The 17,461-nt window shown below is 41.9% G+C and overlaps 1 protein-coding gene across 1 annotated transcript in view; it reads left to right on the plus strand.

Annotated features, from left to right (window-relative positions):
• RILP (Rab interacting lysosomal protein) overlaps positions 1-17,461 on the plus strand; it is a 63,969-nt gene that overhangs the window by 42,840 nt on the left and 3,668 nt on the right. The window contains exons 4-6 of the mRNA XM_073616633.1: positions 1,837-2,031; positions 6,271-6,431; positions 11,422-11,544. Of these exons, the coding sequence (XP_073472734.1) occupies positions 1,837-2,031; positions 6,271-6,431; positions 11,422-11,544 (479 nt within the window). The remainder of the gene's footprint in view (positions 1-1,836; positions 2,032-6,270; positions 6,432-11,421; positions 11,545-17,461) is intronic.

Below are 17,461 nucleotides of genomic sequence, written 5' to 3' on the forward strand. Positions count from 1 at the left end.
CCACAGCTCAGGTGGGAGAATCTGTCCACATTGCAACAATTAGTTGTGCACTCCACAAATCTGGCCTTTACGGAAGAGTGGCAGGAAGAAAGCCATAAGACGTCCCGTTTGCGAGAAGCCATGTGGGGGACACAGCAAACATGTGAAAGAAGGTGCTCTGGTCAGATGAGACCAAAATGTAACTTTTTGGCCCTAAAAGAAACTCTATGTGTGGCGGGAAAACTAACACTGCACATCACCCTGAACACACCATCTGCACCGTAAAACATGGTGGTGGCAGCATCATGTTGTGGGGAGGCTTTTCTTCAGCAGGGACAGGGAAGCTGGTCAGAGTTGATGGGAAAATGGATGGAGCCAAATACAGGGCAATCTTAGAAGTAAACCTGTTATGCCGTGTACACACGAGTGGACTTCTCATCGGACTGAACTCTGACGTTCTTTCCGACAGAGTTCCGCTGAAATGGACTTTCCTACACACGATCACACCAAAGTCCATTAGTTTAGAACGCGATGACGTACGACGGGACTAGAAAAAGGAAGTTCAATAGCCAGTAGCCAATAGCTGCCCTTGCATCGTTTTTGGTCCGTTGGAACAGCATACAGAGTAGCGGTTTTCCCGATAGGAACTGAGTCCGTCAGAAAGATTTGTTCTATTTCTAGGTCCGTTAGAATTTTCGAAAGAAAAGGTCCGATGAAGCCCCACACATGATCGGAATGTCTGACGGAATGGTTCCGTCTGACCTTTTCTGCTGGAAAGTCCGGTCGTGTGCACACGGCATAAGTCTGCAAAAGACTTGAGACTTGGGCAGAGGTTCACCTTCCAGCAGGACAACAACCCTAAACATACAACCAGAGCTACAGTGGAATGGTTTAGATCAAAACCTATTCATATGTTAGAATGGCCCAGTCTAAGTCCAGACATAAATCCAATTAAGAATCTGTAGCAAGACTTAAAAATTGCTGTTCAGACACTCTCCAATCTGACAGAGCTTGAGCTATTTTGCAAAGAAGAATGGGCAAAAATGTCACTCTCTAGATCAGGATTTCTCAACCGGGGTTCCATGGAACCCTAGGGTTCCTCCAGAGGTTGCCAGGGGTTCCTTGAGCAATGAGCAGTTTCTGCCTCTCAGATAAGATCCCACTGACACCAATGATCTTTTTAGCTATCTGTAAGGGGGTAATTCTTTCCAATGACCACAAATGTAAGGAGCATTCTTCCCACTGACAATCACACTAATGTATCATGAGTTGTAGATATAGTCATTATTAGCAGGGGTTCCCTGAGACTGGAAAGTTTTCAAGGGTTCCCCCGTGTTGAAAAGGTTGAGAGAGGCTGCTCAAGATGTGCAAAGCTGGTAGAGACATCCCCAAAAATACTTCCAGATGTAATTGCAGTGAAAGGAGGTTCTACAAAGTATTGACTCATGGGGCTGAATACAAATGCACGCCACACTTTAAACACATTTTATTTGTAAAACATTTTGAAAACCATTTATCATTTCCCTTCCACTTCACAATTATGTGCCACTTTGTGTTGGCCTATCATCACATAAAATACATTTACGTTTTTGGTTGTAACATGAGAAAATGTGGAAAATTTCAAGTGGTATGAATACTTTAAGGCAGTATGTATGTGTGTGAATATGGCAAACTGATTGACATGATTGTAATGTGTATCATTTAGTGGTGGCAGCGCACATATTCCGTTAGTTGACAGTGTTTTGACAGATTTTATACATTTTGGTTTTCTGTGGTCTCAAAACTACATATGTATGTGTGTGGGGTTTGTGTTGTGTTTTTAAAAAAAAAAAAAAAAAATTTTTTTTTTCCTCTCAGCTCCAAGAGCAGTTAAATCGTGTTATGAATGTGAACGAAGATCTGCGCCGTAAAGTGTCCGTGGTGAACTCCCAGCTGAAGAGCTCCCTGCAGAGGAAAACTGAACTGGAGGGCTTACTACAAGAAAAACAGAAAGCAGTAGACTCCCTGACTCATAAACTGTTTACGTCCCAAGCCGTTCCTGATAAAAACATGGTATGTGCTGCTGCTGCTTAAAGTTCAAGTTTTCCAGGCGTTTTCCAATATTGGCACTGAAATGTATACATGGTATTCAGAAGAATAAATGTCGTCTGAGTCACCCGGTGGGTGGGTGTGTATGTGCAGGGGGATTTATGCAGGCTTAATTTGATTTACATTTTTATATACCAGTACTCAACTTTTCAAATTGTAAGAAGATTCAGACCTTGCTTGTGGGAATAGCGTAGCATCCACTTAATTTTATGAACAGTAGATATATCACAAAATGTAGCAACATTTATACAAATTTATTTAATACAGCAAGCAGCCAATCAAAAACAGTCTTTCAAATTTTGAGTGCAGTGAACTGAACACAGATTGGTTGCTGTTGGTTCATGGTATTCTGTCATAGGCTTCCAACTGTTTTCAGCTCTGAAGACTGCTAGGAACAAGTATGAATTATGCTTGAGCACCCATGACTCCAGACTCTTACCTTGCCTATTTAACCTGAACATTTGCCCTCACCCCAAAAATAAACATCTATTTTAACACCTAAAGTTCAAATAAATGCAGCTTGTGTTTACATTTATGCCAGGAAACTCCATGATAATTTCATATGCAATTCATTTTTCTGGCCTCATTAAGAATATAGAAATGTAGTTCATTATCAACCCATACATGCACCTCTGTTACAGAATCCTGACCCTGATGTAGGGAGGAGTTATGCAGTGCTAACATATCCTTTCTGAGAGCTGTGCTATCTGCTGCATCTCTCATAGTGAACGTCAAACTTGATTTTGTTTGCCATACTTACTCAAAATGGGGTGTGATTACTTTAGTCGATCTCTGCTACAATGGTTGTCAAACTCTGACAGTGTCCAAAAGGAAGTGGTGTATTATATCGTTTGTGTGTATTAAAATTCATTAAAGTGTCTTGTAGTTTAAAAAAAATAAAAATAAAATAATTGAAAAATGCGTGATTGAAAAAGATAGAAAAACTTGGAGCACAATTCACTGATATGGCACCACATCCATTAGCATATGAGAAGAGCAAAAATAACAAAAAAGGATTTTAAAGGTGCCATCCTAACCCCAAGAAAGTGAATACTCAGTTAATTTTAAAATGCAAAGAATTTTATTCACTTACAAAAATTCCTTTTAGACATGTCTATCAATAAAAAAACATTCAATGCAGTTACATATTGCATGTAGGAGGTTTCCTTAGAAAGGCACTCTTGCTGCTAAGCCATAGCCCATTAGTATACATATAGAAAACGATTTTCAATGTACATGTAGTAAAGTATAACTGTATTTAGGCCAGATTGCAGAAAATAATTAGGTGCCAGGCTCTACACGTTTCGCTGTTAACTGGCTTCCTCAGGAGACCCTATTTAAATTGGGGAATAGATTGCAATTATTTACAAAATATACAGACCTACATGAATATTTATAATATAAAACATTAGCATAAATGTAATTCTAGCTGAGTACTCCTACATATAACCAAGATCTGGTGACGCTGAAACCACATAGGAAAGATGCCCCAGGTAGTCCCAGAGCATGGAATGGGCACGTAGTAACGGCTAGTAGGAACTTCTGAAGGACAATGCAAACCTGATCATTTTTATAATGGTTCATATTAAACATGCCTCATATAAGGGTTACCAACCTATATACAAAAAGGGGCAAAAACTGCCATAAAAGTGGCCACACAAATGTAGCTGAACAGCCAGAGGGATTTTTACTCAAACTGTTCCAATAGATAGAGTATACAAGAGTATCTTCATAAGTAATCCATCCACACATGAAGGCCAAAACCCAAACAGCACAGAGTATACTGTGAAAGGTGACGAAAAAGCGTATATACCACTGCATATTGGTGAGGAGCTGCCTCAGTCAAAAAAGCCATTAAGAAAAGAGGAAGAAAAGTTGCCTATGCTGGTGGGAGAGATTCAATAACTAACCTTTCAATATTTCAGCCGGTCCAACAACATGCCTCCACGACCCCCTTATGCAGCTTCTCTTGTGCCAGACACATCATTTCTTTACAGTGGGAAGAAAAAAAGATAGCCATCCACTGTTGGGCTCCTCCCCGCGCCTGCCATGCCAACATGCGGTGTCATCAGGAAGTGAGTGGGTATTTATCCTGGCATGTGCGGGCAAACAAACTTTTGCGCATGTGTGGAAATGGCGGAGCCGGACTCTCAAACCCTGCGACCGAACTTTTGGGACAGACCAGCAGTATACCAGAAGTGACGCACAAGTGTACAATCATCATAACCCTCTTCTGCACATCAACGCTAAAGGAGAGGGGGCCGTGGCACATGTGATTGCACATGTGTGTTACTTCCGCTATCCTACCGGTCCATCCTGAAAGTTCTGCACATGTGTGAAAGTCCGTTCGGCCACGCATGCTCGGATACATCCCCCAACCTTTTCCTGCCCAACAGTGGGTGGCCATCTTTTTGTCTTCCCTTTTATTGGGGCATTATGTGTTTGGCACATAAGCAGCTGCATGAGGGGGTCGTGGAGGCATGCTGTTGAACCGGCTAACATATATTGAAATATTGCAAGGTTAGTTATTGAACCTCTCCCACCAGCATAGGCATCTCCTTTTCCATTTTTTTTTTTCCTTCTTAAAGGCCTTTTTGATGGAGGCAGTTTCTCACTAATATGTAGTGATATATACTCCTTCCTTTTTTTTTCTTATATGGTATGCTCTGTGCTACTTGGCTTTTGGCCTTCGTGGGTGGATGATTTACTTTATAGATTATATAAGAGAGTATCTCCATATTTATTTGGAACCGTGTGAGTAAAAATCCTGGCTGTTTTGCTATGTGTGTGGCTACTTTTATGGCTGTTTTTGTATATATGTTGGTAACCCTTATAGGGGTTATGTTTTTAATATGATCCATTATAAATTGTTATGTTTGCATTGTTCTTCTGTAGTTCCTACTAGCCGTTTTTTACTACGTGCCCATTCCATGCTCCAAGACCACTTGAGGCATCTTTCCTTTGTGGATTCAGTGTCGCCAGATCACGGTTGTATGTGAGTACTTGGCTAGGATTACATTTATGCTAATGCTTAGATCATAAATATTCATGTATGTATATTTTGTAAATAATTGCGACTTATTCCCTAATTTTATTAGGCTCTCCTGAGAAAGGCAGTTAACGGAGAAACGCGTAGAGACCACTGCATAATTTTCTGCAGTCTGGCCTAAATACAGTTAAGTAACTGCATTGAAATGTTTTTTTTTTTTATGGATATAGATATGTCTAAGGTATTTTTGTAAATGAATTCACTTTCTTGGGGTTAAGAATGGCATCCCTTTTCTTTCGTTTTTTTTTTTTTTTGCTCTTTAAATAGTGTGATTGCAACATCCACCATTTTATTTTATTTTCCAGGGTCTTTGCTAAAAAAAAAAAAAAAATGTTGTGTTTGGGGGTTCTAAATAATTTTCTAGTTAAAACAAAAAAAAATACTGCTTTATAATTGGCCTGGGGGTTTAAACGTCTCCTCCCAGCTCTGAAGATTGAGGGGATTGTGTGGCCCCAGAAATGGCTGTCCTTAGAGGGAACCTGTTGCATGCTTCTATCAGAGCTCTTTGTACTGCTTTGTTAAAGAAGGCAGTGCAGCATTGTCTAACTGAATTGGCTGCAGTCCTCACTAAAAATCTGCACATGAGCCTCTCAGTAGCAAGTGAATGAGAGGGGTGATAAAACACAGTGGGTCAACTTTTAATGCTCCAAACCATGTTAAATACATTGCTGCAGAATGGTGCTAAGTGACCACATCTAACACTGGAAAGAAAAGGCATTTTGTGTACTTTATTTTGAGTTATGCTTTAGAAGTATTTGAGAATCCCACATCAATTTTTGTATCGCATTCTCTCCAACCGGTTTTTCAACATTTTTATTCATAAATCCACAGCAGGATGATTTAGTATGACTCATTATACAGTAGTTTTTAAGACCGTACAGATGTAAACAGTTACAATTTGTTGGCTGTTTTATAATATGGGTGTTGTGAACATGATTCATATTGTCAATAGTTTAGATTGCCTTAGTATTAAAATGGGTCACCAAGGAGAAATATGATGATCAAGTGCAGTTTATTGTCTTCTGTTAACAAGCATCGGGAAAGCTAACTCGTGCAAGAACCTCATTTTGTCTGAGTGTCTCTCTGTATTGCTCTTGATTTGTAACTCATGCACTGCCAGCTTGTGACTCCTATTATTATTATCCCTATTTCAGAACACAGCTGACTGTAAGTCACAGGAAAATACTGTAAATGAGGAGCCTGCTTCAAGTCAGATGTGCTTCACCAAGGAAGATGTTAAGCAGATTGTCCAGGAGAGGAATGAGCTAAAAACGAACCTATTTCTGGTGAATGAAGAGTTAAAATATTATCAAAGGTGAATGTCAAATGCAGCCTTTTTATTCCAATTTATACAATTACATTGCTGCTGCAGTCTATGCCAACCAAGCCGTGTGTGTGTGTGTTTGTGTTTTTTTTTTTGTCTGTTTGCCATAGGAATGAAGCTGAATGCTTCAAATTGCCAAAATATAAATAACATTGAGCTATTTTATGTTATATAGTTTATAAGTGGGGAGTATTGGTTATATAATAACAATATAAATGCTGTTGGGATAGAACTATAGGAAGCTGATATTGCTGACTTTTTAAATGTGCAGGTTCTGATACTGTCAACTTTTTTTTTTTTTTGTTGTTGCTTCTCTAATTGGCGTGTGACTGACCTAAAACAAATATCTGCTTGTCTGGAGTCCAGGTCTCTGACATGCATTGTTCCAGGTGTTTGACTTAAAGTGGTACTAAACTTAACCAGTGAAAACTGCAAGCCCGCAGCTCTTTATTGAGAAAGACACGCAATATCTCTTCTGCAATAACCATTCTATTGAATGTACACTGCAACTAAACCACTCAGCCAACTCCCCTATATGCACTCCCTTTTTTTTTTTTTTTTTTCTTTTTCCCTTCTCTTAATTTTCTTATCTTCTCCGCTTTTGCGGTCCATATACTCCTTCCCTTCTCTCTTCCCTTTTTTTTTTTTTTTTTATTTTTTTCTGGCTCCCCTCGTAGTTCTCCCACATTTAATAGATGCAAGATAGGTCAATAGGATAATAAGACCAAGTTTCCTGGTTTCATTCACTTCAGCACAACCAAGAAAACACATCACTGACAATATGGTAATCTTGTATGCTTTTACTATGTATGCTAAAGCATTGCTATGCTATAGCTGTAAAAATAGCATTGCTTAACCTATCATAGGCATACAGTGCCTTGAAAAATTATTCACACTCCTTGAACTTTTCCACATTTTCTCATGTTACAACCAAAAACGTAAACCTATTTTATGTGATAGACCAACTCAAAGTGATAATTGTGAAGGGGAAGGAAAATGAGAAATGGTTTTACAAATGTTTACAAATGAATATCTGAAAAGCGTAGCGTGCTTTTTTTTTTTTTTTTTTTTTTTTTTTTTTTCTCTCAGCCTCCTTTACTCTACTCTAATACCCCAAATTTAAAATCTAGTGGAACCAATTGCCTTCAGAAGTCACCTAATTAGTAAATAGAGTCCACCTTTGTGTAATTTAATCTCAGTATAAATACAGCTGTTCTGTGAAGCCCTCAGATTTGTTAGAAATCCTTTAGTGAACAAACCGCATCATGAAGGCCAAGGAACACACCGGACAGGTCAGGGATAAAGTTGTGGAGAAGTTTAAAGCAGGGTTAGGTTATAAGAAAATATCCCAAGCTTTGAACATCTCTCAGAGCACTGTTTAATGCATCATACAAAAATGGAAAGAGTATGGCACAACTGCAAACCTACCAAGACATGGCAGTCCATCTAAACTAACAGGCCGGGCAAGGATAGCATTAATCAGACGCAGCCAAGAGGCCCATGGTAACTCTGAAGGAGCTGCAGAGATCCATAGCTCAGGTGGGAGAATCTGCAACAGGACAACTATTAGACCCCTTTCACACTGGGGCCGCCCGTGCGTTAGCAGTAAAGAGCCGCTTGTTTTAGCGGCACTTTACAGCTGTTTAAGGGGCGCTTTTCAGCCACTAGCAGGGTGCTTTTAAACCCCTGCTTGTGGCTGAAGAAGGGGTTAAAAACGCCTGTGTTGCAGCGTTTCCAAAGCACTTTTCAGGCACTTCAGAAGCGCTGCCCATTCATTGCAATGGGCAGGGGCGTTTTGGGTGCGCTGTATACAGCACTCCCAAACTGGTCCAAAGATACTGCTTGCAGGACTTTTTCTAACGTCCCGCAAGCGCACCGTTTCAGTGTGAAAGCACTCGGGCTTTCACATTCGGGCGGCATGGGAGGCAGTTTTCGAGCGCTTTGCAGGTGCTATTTCTAGCGATAAAACGCCTGAAAACTGCTTCAGTGTCAAAGGGGTCTTAGTCATGCACTCCACAAATTTTACTAAGGTTCTCTAACAAACCTCTGAGGGCTTCACAGAACAGCTGCATTTATACCGAGATAAAATAACAGAAAGGTGGACTCTATTTACTAATTAGGTGACTTCTGAAGGCAATTGGTGCCACTAGATTTTAATTAGGGGTATCCGAGTAAGACCCCTTTCACACTGGGTCGTTTTGCAGGCGCTATTGCATTAAAAATAGCGCCTGCAAACCGACCTGAAACAGCCACTGCAGTGTCTCCAGTGTGAAAGCCCCGAGGGCTTTCACACTGGAGTGGTGCGCTAGCAGGACGCTGAAAAAAGTCCTGCTAGCACCATCTTTGGAGTGGTGAAGGAGCGGTGTATTCACCGCTCCTGCCCATTGAAATCAATGGGGCAGCGCGGCTATACCACCGGCATAGCGCTGCTGCAGCGGTGCTTTTGCGGGTGGTTTTAACCCCTTTTTGGCCACTAGCGGGGGTTAACCCCCGCTAGTGGGCAAATGCCACCGCTAAAGCAATGGTAAAGCGGCGCTAAATATAGTGCCAATTTACCGCCGCCCCTGCCCCAGTGTGAAAGGGGCCTTAAGGAGGCTGAATACAAACGTACGCCACACTTTTTCAGATGTTTATTTGGAAAACCATTTCATTTTCCTTCTACTTCACAATTCTGTGCCACTTATGGAAGAGTGGCAAGAAGAAAGCCATAAGAAGTCCCGTTTGCATTTTGCAAGAAGCCATTACGAATAGCAAACATGGGGGAAGAAGGTGCTCTGCTCAGATGAGACCAAAATTGAACTTTTTAGCCTAAAAACAAAACTCAATTTGTGATGGAAAACAAACACTGCACATCACCCTAAACACACCATCCTCATCGTGAAACATGGTGGTGGCAGCATCATGTTGTGGAATGCTTTTCTTCAGCAGGGACAGAGGAGATGGTCATGCCGCGTACACACGAGCGGAATTTCCGACAGAGTCCAATGGGAGCCTTTCATCGTATATTCTGACCGTGTGTATGCCCCATCGGACTTTTTCTGTCAAATTCAGACAGACTTAGAGAACATGTTCTATATTTTCCGACGGAACAAATTACTATTGGAAAAAACGCTCGTCTGTATGCTGTTCCAACGCACCAAAAGCTACACATGCTCTGAAGCAAGTACGAGACGGAAGCTATTGGCTACTGGCTATTGAACTTCCGTTTTCTAGTCCCGTCGTACATGTTTTACGTCACCGCGTTCTGGACGGTCAGAATTTTGGTGTGACCGTGTGTATGCAAGACAGCTTGAGCAGAATTCCGTTGGAACTCCGTCTTAAAACCTTCAGAGTTTATTCCGACGGCAAAACCGGTCGTGTGTACAGGGCATCAGAGTTGATGGGAAGATGGATGGAGCCAATCTTCTGGACAATCTTACAAAAAAACTATTAGTCTGCAAAAGACTTTAGACTGGGGCGGAGGTTCACATTCTAGCAAGACAATGACCCTAAACGTACAGCCAGAGCTACAATTGAATGGTTTAGATCAAAGCATATTCATGTGTTAGAATGGCCCAGTCAAAGTCCAGACCTAAATCCAATTAAGAATCTGTGGCAAGACTTGAAAATTGCTGTTCAGACACTTTCCATCCAGTCTGACAGAGCTTGGGCTATTTTGCAAAGAAGAATGGGCAAAAATGTCACTCTCTAGCTATGCAAAGCTGGTAGAGAGATACCCAAAAAGACTTGCAGCTGTAACTGCAGTGAAAGGTGGTTCTACAAAGTATTGACTCAGGGGGGCTGAATACAAATGCACGCCACACTTTTCACATATCTATTTGTAAAACATTTTTAAAACCATTTATCATTTTCCTTCCACTTCACAATTATGTTCTACTTTGTGTTGGTCTATCACCTAATATCCCAATAAAATACATTTACGTTTTTGGTTGTAACATGACAAAATGTGAAAAATGTCAAGGGGTATGAATATTTTTTTCAAGGCACTGTAGCTCTAGCTATGGCTAAGCTATGCTTGGCTACTGTATGCTATAGCTATGTTATGGTATACTATAGCAATGGGTGATTAGGGATCGTATCACCACAGAGTGGTACTGTGGATACGAGAATTAAGTATATAGTGCCACGTCCCGATAAATTGGATTATAAAGAATAAGTTTGTAGATGATGAACTTTATAGGCATAACACAGGTATAAATTAAAAGTCAATTTATTACAAAAGCATACAAGACAATTAGATTAAAATGAATTGGCTATTCACAAGTATGCCTTGAAGCATACAACAACACACCACCTACGTAACATATATAGTAATATACTGAAAATGAGGGACCAAACAGGTCAATCTCCAATACTTGGTGAGTTAGCGTATGAGTAAAAGAGGCAGTGTGTCTTAATGCAGCTCAGCTCTAAATGTTGTGTGTATTCAAAAGACGCTTCTTCAGGAGCTTATGGTGTGTTAGTTTTATAGTCAGAGAGAAAAGAAGCAGAGAATAAATTCCGCAGCGCGGCTGGGAATGATGGGAGAGGTAGCTTCTAGATCAATCTGTGAGACCACCTCACACAAAAAGCTTTAGAGCGAATGATAGTGGCTTGTAAATAGGAAGTGCTGATGGGCAACTAATGTGGCAATGTCTGGATTAATCAGGGGATCCCCCACTAATTATATAGCTTCATTGTCCATGTATACATAGTTCCCAAAGGGCATCCTACGTGATAAAGGTCCCCCTCAAGTCTCTTCCTCAGTGACGACCACCGAGGGTGGTATAGGTAGCTGCTATACTATAGCAATGTTAATCCAGTTACCACATTCAGAAATACTGTATAGTCTGTCATCATGTGAGCTCTAGTTCACAGGAACTTAAAAAATAAGTTGGCAACGGCAGTTCCTGTATTTCTTCCTGACTGTTCCATTCCTCACAACTCTTAATGACAACTTTAGAAGAATTATGGACATGCATTTTTCTCGTCTATTTCAAAGGGAGTTGCTGAATGATGAGAGGATCCCAACACTCCTATTATGTGGCATGAAATCTGCCATTAGGAAACAAAGAAGGAAGATTAAAGCCAAAATGCTGGGAATAGTGGAATCTCCAACCAGCAGGTATGTCTTAGTCTTTGTCTTTATTTACAAAGTCAGGAAACAACTGTACTCGCCTTTCTCTCTTGTATACAAACTTTTAGTGACCGTTTAAGTGTTATACCGCGTACACCCGAGCAGACTTTCCGGCAGACTTGGTCCGGCGGACAATTCGATCATGTGTGGGCTCCAGCGGACTTTTTTTTTTTTTTTTTTTTTCCCCCAAAAGTCCGACGGACCTAGAAATAAAATATGTTTCAAATCTTTTCGACGGACTCGAGTCGGTCGAAAAATCCACTCGTCTGTATGCTAGTCCGACAGACTAAAACCGACGCAAGGGCAGCTATTGGGTACTGGCTATCAACCTCCTTATTTTAGTCCAGTCATACGTCATCATGTACGAATTCGTCAGACTTTGATATGATCGTGTGTCCGAGTCCGTTAGTTTGAAAGTCCGGCGAACGTACACTGCAAAGTCCGTCGGAAAGACCGTCGGACCTAGTCCGTCAAAGTCCGCTCGTGTGTACACGGCATTAGGCCTCTTGCACACGATACTCCTGTTTTGAGCATCTACTTTTTCAGACTTTTTTTTTTTAATGTATTTTCACGCATATGCGTTCGCACAAATTTCCGCGCATGCGCATTAACTTGTTCTCACAGTGGCCATGTCAGTGGACAAATCTGTGCAAATTTGCACGCAAATGTGCGTGAATGCGTGCACGAGGCATAAATTACTGACCAAAAATGCAGATTTTTCTAATTTAAAAAAAAAAAAAATCTCAATACACAGCACTTGTTTATGTGCCTGTGTGCATAGGCACATTACAATTAATGGGCTGTATTTTAGCTCAGTAGAAAAATAAGCTGTACTGAGCTTTTTCAAGCTGCAGTGTGCAAGAGGCCTTAAAGTGTTACTAAACCCAGAACAGTAAAATCAGTCTGTATATGCAGTAAAGCAAGCATACTGTGGAACCTAAGGGATTAATCCTCTGCATTGTGTAAAAAGGCTGTTTGATCCTGTCTTGTCTGATCCTCCCTTTTTACTCCCCCCAATCCCTCTGCTGATAGTACAGAGCCTTGGAGACTCTCTGCACATGCTTGGTGTGTAATGCTAGAAAGTTATTTTTTCTGTTTTTTGTTTTGGGAGAGTGCATGTGATCAACACTGTCCAGTCAGGAGTCATGCTGCCTCATAGGACAGTCAGAGGAGAAATTAAACTCCTCCTCTATTGCTAGAAAACTTATAGCTAAGAAATGGCTTTCGGTGACACCACCGACACACGCAGAATGGGTGAACACCATAAATGAAACTCTATTGAGGGAAAAGCTGACATACCAACACAGGGGTAGCCCAGCAAAATTTGAACGTATATGGGATCCTTGGTTGGAGGTACCTGGTTTAGCCCCCTTCCAATTGGTCCAAAATAAAATACTAGGTGGCAGAACGCGGACGCCTACCCCCCTTGTTTGAGGAGGGAGGCTGTCTACATTGAATGGATATAGGATGATATGATGTTATAGGGACTATAATAATAGAATATAGATCAAACTGACATAATAATTTTGGTGAGAAGTTGTCTTACTCTGTGGTGACGAGTTATATGGTTTTAATTATATATTAGTTAAAGAAAGCAGACACTATTCCCCCCCCCCCACCCATTGTTTAGGGTGGAGAGGTACCTCTACACCGACCGATTGTCCGTTGAAGGACCGGGAGCGGAGTAGGGGTACAAAGTACTAAAAGGACACACTTACTAATCATAGAAAATACGAGATAAAGCTGAAATTGGTATAGATATGTAAAGATTTGTTTTCATAGATTGATTGTAAGCCTATATATACCATAATATTGTAGGAAACATAAGCTGATTGATTGTATGTTTGGATAATATGTCCTTGGCAATGTAATTTGATGTATGTTTTTGTTTTTGTTTTAAGGAAGAGTTTTTTTCTCTTATGTTTTAAAAATCAATAAAAAGAATCTGATTTAAAAAAAAAAAAAACTCCTCCTCTTCCAAGCTTTAACCAGACACTGATAGAAGTCACAAAACTGCTATATTCGGCTTATGAGAAAAGATATTTAGCAGTTTATATTTACTAAAATAACTGCATTTCCATGTTCTGTGTACTGTGGGAGACCAGATATAGTGAATGCGGAGTCCTGGGTTTAGTAACACTTTAATGTAATATTTTAAAGGGTTGGTTCACCTTTTCACTAAATAATAAAGATGAACTAACACCCTATCTAACGATGAGCTGTCCACGCAGTGCCCACGCAGTCGATGTAACGTTCCAGGGTTTTCAAACCCCCGCTATATCTCCCCTCTTCCTGCAGTGTTTCTAGGATGGATCTGAGTAAATTTTCTGTGCTAGTGTTGACCAATCCAGAATGACTCTGATCTGGCCCAGAAAGATGGGGGGGGGGGGGGGGATAGGAAGCGCAGGGATTTCACTGGCACTACCCTGGCTGAGTGGGCACTGAAAGCACATCACCTACAGACGTAATTACAGCGGGGACCGGGGTGGGGAAGGTGAGTGTAGGCCGTAGGGTGTTTGACCTTCTTTTTTTTTTTTTTTTTTTTTTTCTAAAAAAGAGGAACTTGTGCTTTTGAGGGATGAATGCACCTTTCAAAAAGCGTAGCACTGCTTTTATAAAGATGTTTAGCGCTTCATGACTCCAAAGAAACAGCAGAGGAGAGAAGCCTGATCACGTGAACTGTCAGTCATGTAACTGTCTTCTCCTATCTTGGTATGTTCTCTGCAGCAGAGAAAACTTTGCGGGATACTACAGGCTCCGCACTGCCTGCTGCATTGTACAAAGGAGTCCTAATATATAGGTGTAGTTTGAAATAAACACTGCTCTGGGCTGACAACTGTCATGAACCCATCATGAAAGTGGGTAAACCTGCGAAAGCAGAAGTAATTAATGACTAGTATATGGCATTATTTTAAATTGATAGTCGGCCTTTTTATTTAAAAGAAATGAAATTAAAGTACTTATGGGCTGATGGTGATGAAATAGAGGGGGCAGCTGCAACTATTCAAAAGTGATCTGACACCAACTAAATTATGTATATAAATAGTACGCTAAACCCAAATATAAATGTGTATATAGTACAATATATGATGCAATATAAATGCAAATAATGTGTATAATAGTCCACATGCAAACAAAATTACTTATAATATATTCTTCAGTGATGAGAAAACGTGAATTCAATTGTCTCCAATTCGTGACACACTCCTTTTTGTTTGACCTCTTGAAACCAGTACCTCCTGCCTCATTAAGGGGCTTAGGATGCCGAGAGGAAGAGCCAGGTGTATGATCATGTGACCACCGTGATTGGCTGTCACAGCGGTCATATGATTGGAAAGCTCCCGATCACAAGCGGCGAATGGGAGCTTTCTGTTGGCTGCCGGTAACTGTGCCAGGAGTGTGCAAGGTGAGCAAGGTCTCGGCACAGCTGTTTTTGCACGAATGTGCGCAAATATGTGGCCACTCTGTGCCATGCCCACCCTCTGAGAGGCCGCATAATTGCACGCGGCTGGCGCCAAGAGGTTAAAGTGTATCTCAAGCCAAATCTTTTTTGAGTTGTCTCCAGAACAGGAATAGAGGGGAAATAGCCCAATGGGTACAGTTGTTCCAGTGACCAAAGGATTTCCAATGGGACACAGATGGCAAAAAAATGACAGGGGTTCTAACCATTTTCTACTATATCCAAAACTGGAAAACTTTTTACCTTTTTAGATACACTCTAGCTTGCAGGGCTGTTATCCGTAGCAAGATTAATCAGTCGATCCCCTACCTACGCTAAACCGCATGAATGGAGGAATCTCCCCTGCCAGCTATTGTATTCTTACAGCCGATTCTGTGGCGGCTATCAGGACATCTGAACAGTGACTGCATGTGATTGGCTGCAGTCACTATTTAGGCCATGAATTTTCCACCTGACTTAATTTTCAGATCAAATTAGCTGGGAAGTGTTTATGGCTAGCTTTACTTTACAGTGCTACACAATGGTCCTTTGGTTGTGCATTACTGGCCCTTATAACAGTGAGTACATCTCCGCCAATTCATTAAAAACAACAAGCTCCCTGAATGGCTGCTATATCTGCAGTCGTTGATCAGGAAGCAAATTGACTGTACAGAGAGCTCCCTCTACTGTCCAAACTACAAATTTCTACCTTTTCAATACAATAGCAAGCTTGTATATGCACAAGTCATTTAAAGTGGTTGTAAACCTTAGACCTGATATATGAACAAAGCATATCCCTTTTATAGAGTGTGCTTGTCTCAATTAAGAGCATCAAGTGTAATTTCTGTCTGTTACTTCATTCCTCTGCTGTCAGCAGGAACATATAGGGCAGGGGTGTCAAACTCAAATTCATCGGGGACCGCATCAGCAGTATGGTTGCCCTCTAAGGGCCAGTTGTATCTGTAGGACTATGTATATACTCAGAGTGCAGGGTTCAGGAATGTGCTACGTACAGAGTGCAGGGTTCAGGAATGTGCTACGTACAGGGTTCAGGAATGTGCTACGTACAGGGTGCAGGGTTCAGGAATGTGCTACGTGCAGGGTTCAGGAATGTGCTACGTACAGGGTGCAGGGTTCAGGAATGTGCTACGTACAGGGTTCAGGAATGTGCTACGTACAGGGTGCAGGGTTCAGGAATGTGCTACGTACAGGGTGCAGGGTTCAGGAATGTGCTACGTGCAGGGTTCAGGAATGTGCTACGTACAGGGTGCAGGGGTCAGGATTGCGCTACGTGCAGGGGTCAGGATTGCGCTACGTGCAGGGTGCAGGGGTCAGGATTGCGCTACGTACAGGGGGTCAGGATTGCGCTACGTACAGGGGGTCAGGATTGCGCTACGTACAGGGTGCAGGGGTCAGGATTGTGCTACGTACACGGTGCAGGGGTCAGGAATGCGCCCCAAGTTTCCTCACATCTGTTCTCTCTCGTACCTTCCTACCTGGCCCAGCTCTGGTACCTCCCTGTATAGGCGGCTCCCTCCCTTTATATTGGGCTATAGTTAGTAGTTTCCTGTTTATTGGGCTATATATGGTACCTCCCTCTGTGGGCGGATCTCTGTGTTTAGTATCAGTACTCAGTTTTGCTATGTTTTTTTTTTTTTTCACCATCACTTCAAAATAAGCAGCACACACTTCATCAACACAAGTGCTTAAAAAGCCCTCAGGACGCAGCCCGCTGGATGGGGAAAAAAAAAAAACAGAGCTGTCAGCAATCTCTGCCACTATGCACGAAAAATGCCACTATGCAAAGAATGCATGAAAAATGCCACTATGCAAAAAGCCGGCGTCACTGGAGGGACTGGGTAGGCGAGAGAGCAGAGGCGGGTACAGGGCAGTGGCGGAGGTGGAGACAGAGCGGCATTGTTGGCTGAGACAAAGCTGAGGGAAGCGGGGGTGGAGGCGGAGACAGGGCGGAGGTGGAGACAGGGTGGCATTGTTGGCTGAGGAAAAGCTGAGGGAGGCGGAGACAGTGGCATCGTTGGCTGAGACAAAGCTGAGGGAGGCGGGGGTGGAGGCGGAGACGGAGACAGAGCGACATCTTTGGCTGAGACAAAGCTCAGGGAGGCGGGGGTGGAGGTGGAGACAGCACTGAGGGGGAGATGTTTACTTGTTCTCATGGAGACTGACCGGCCGCGCCGCTCGTGAGGGGGGGATGTTTTATCTTTACCTGGCAGAGGGCCACATGACAAGGCCTGTCGGGCCGGATTCGGCCCGCGGGCCTTGTGTTTGCCACCTGTGATATAGGGTTTTGGTAATTCTGTTTTTATATGTGTGTGTATTTGTATTGAGTTTTATATGAACTGATGTGCAATATTTGTGTATTACTTTGTGTAATATTTTTAACCACTATCTCCTGATGCAGCTTGTTATAGTAGCCTGTATTTTGACCTATGTTCTTTTCATTTTATT

Source organism: Aquarana catesbeiana, linkage group LG02 (genome assembly GCF_042186555.1).
Source record: "Aquarana catesbeiana isolate 2022-GZ linkage group LG02, ASM4218655v1, whole genome shotgun sequence".
NCBI lineage: Eukaryota > Metazoa > Chordata > Amphibia > Anura > Ranidae > Aquarana > Aquarana catesbeiana.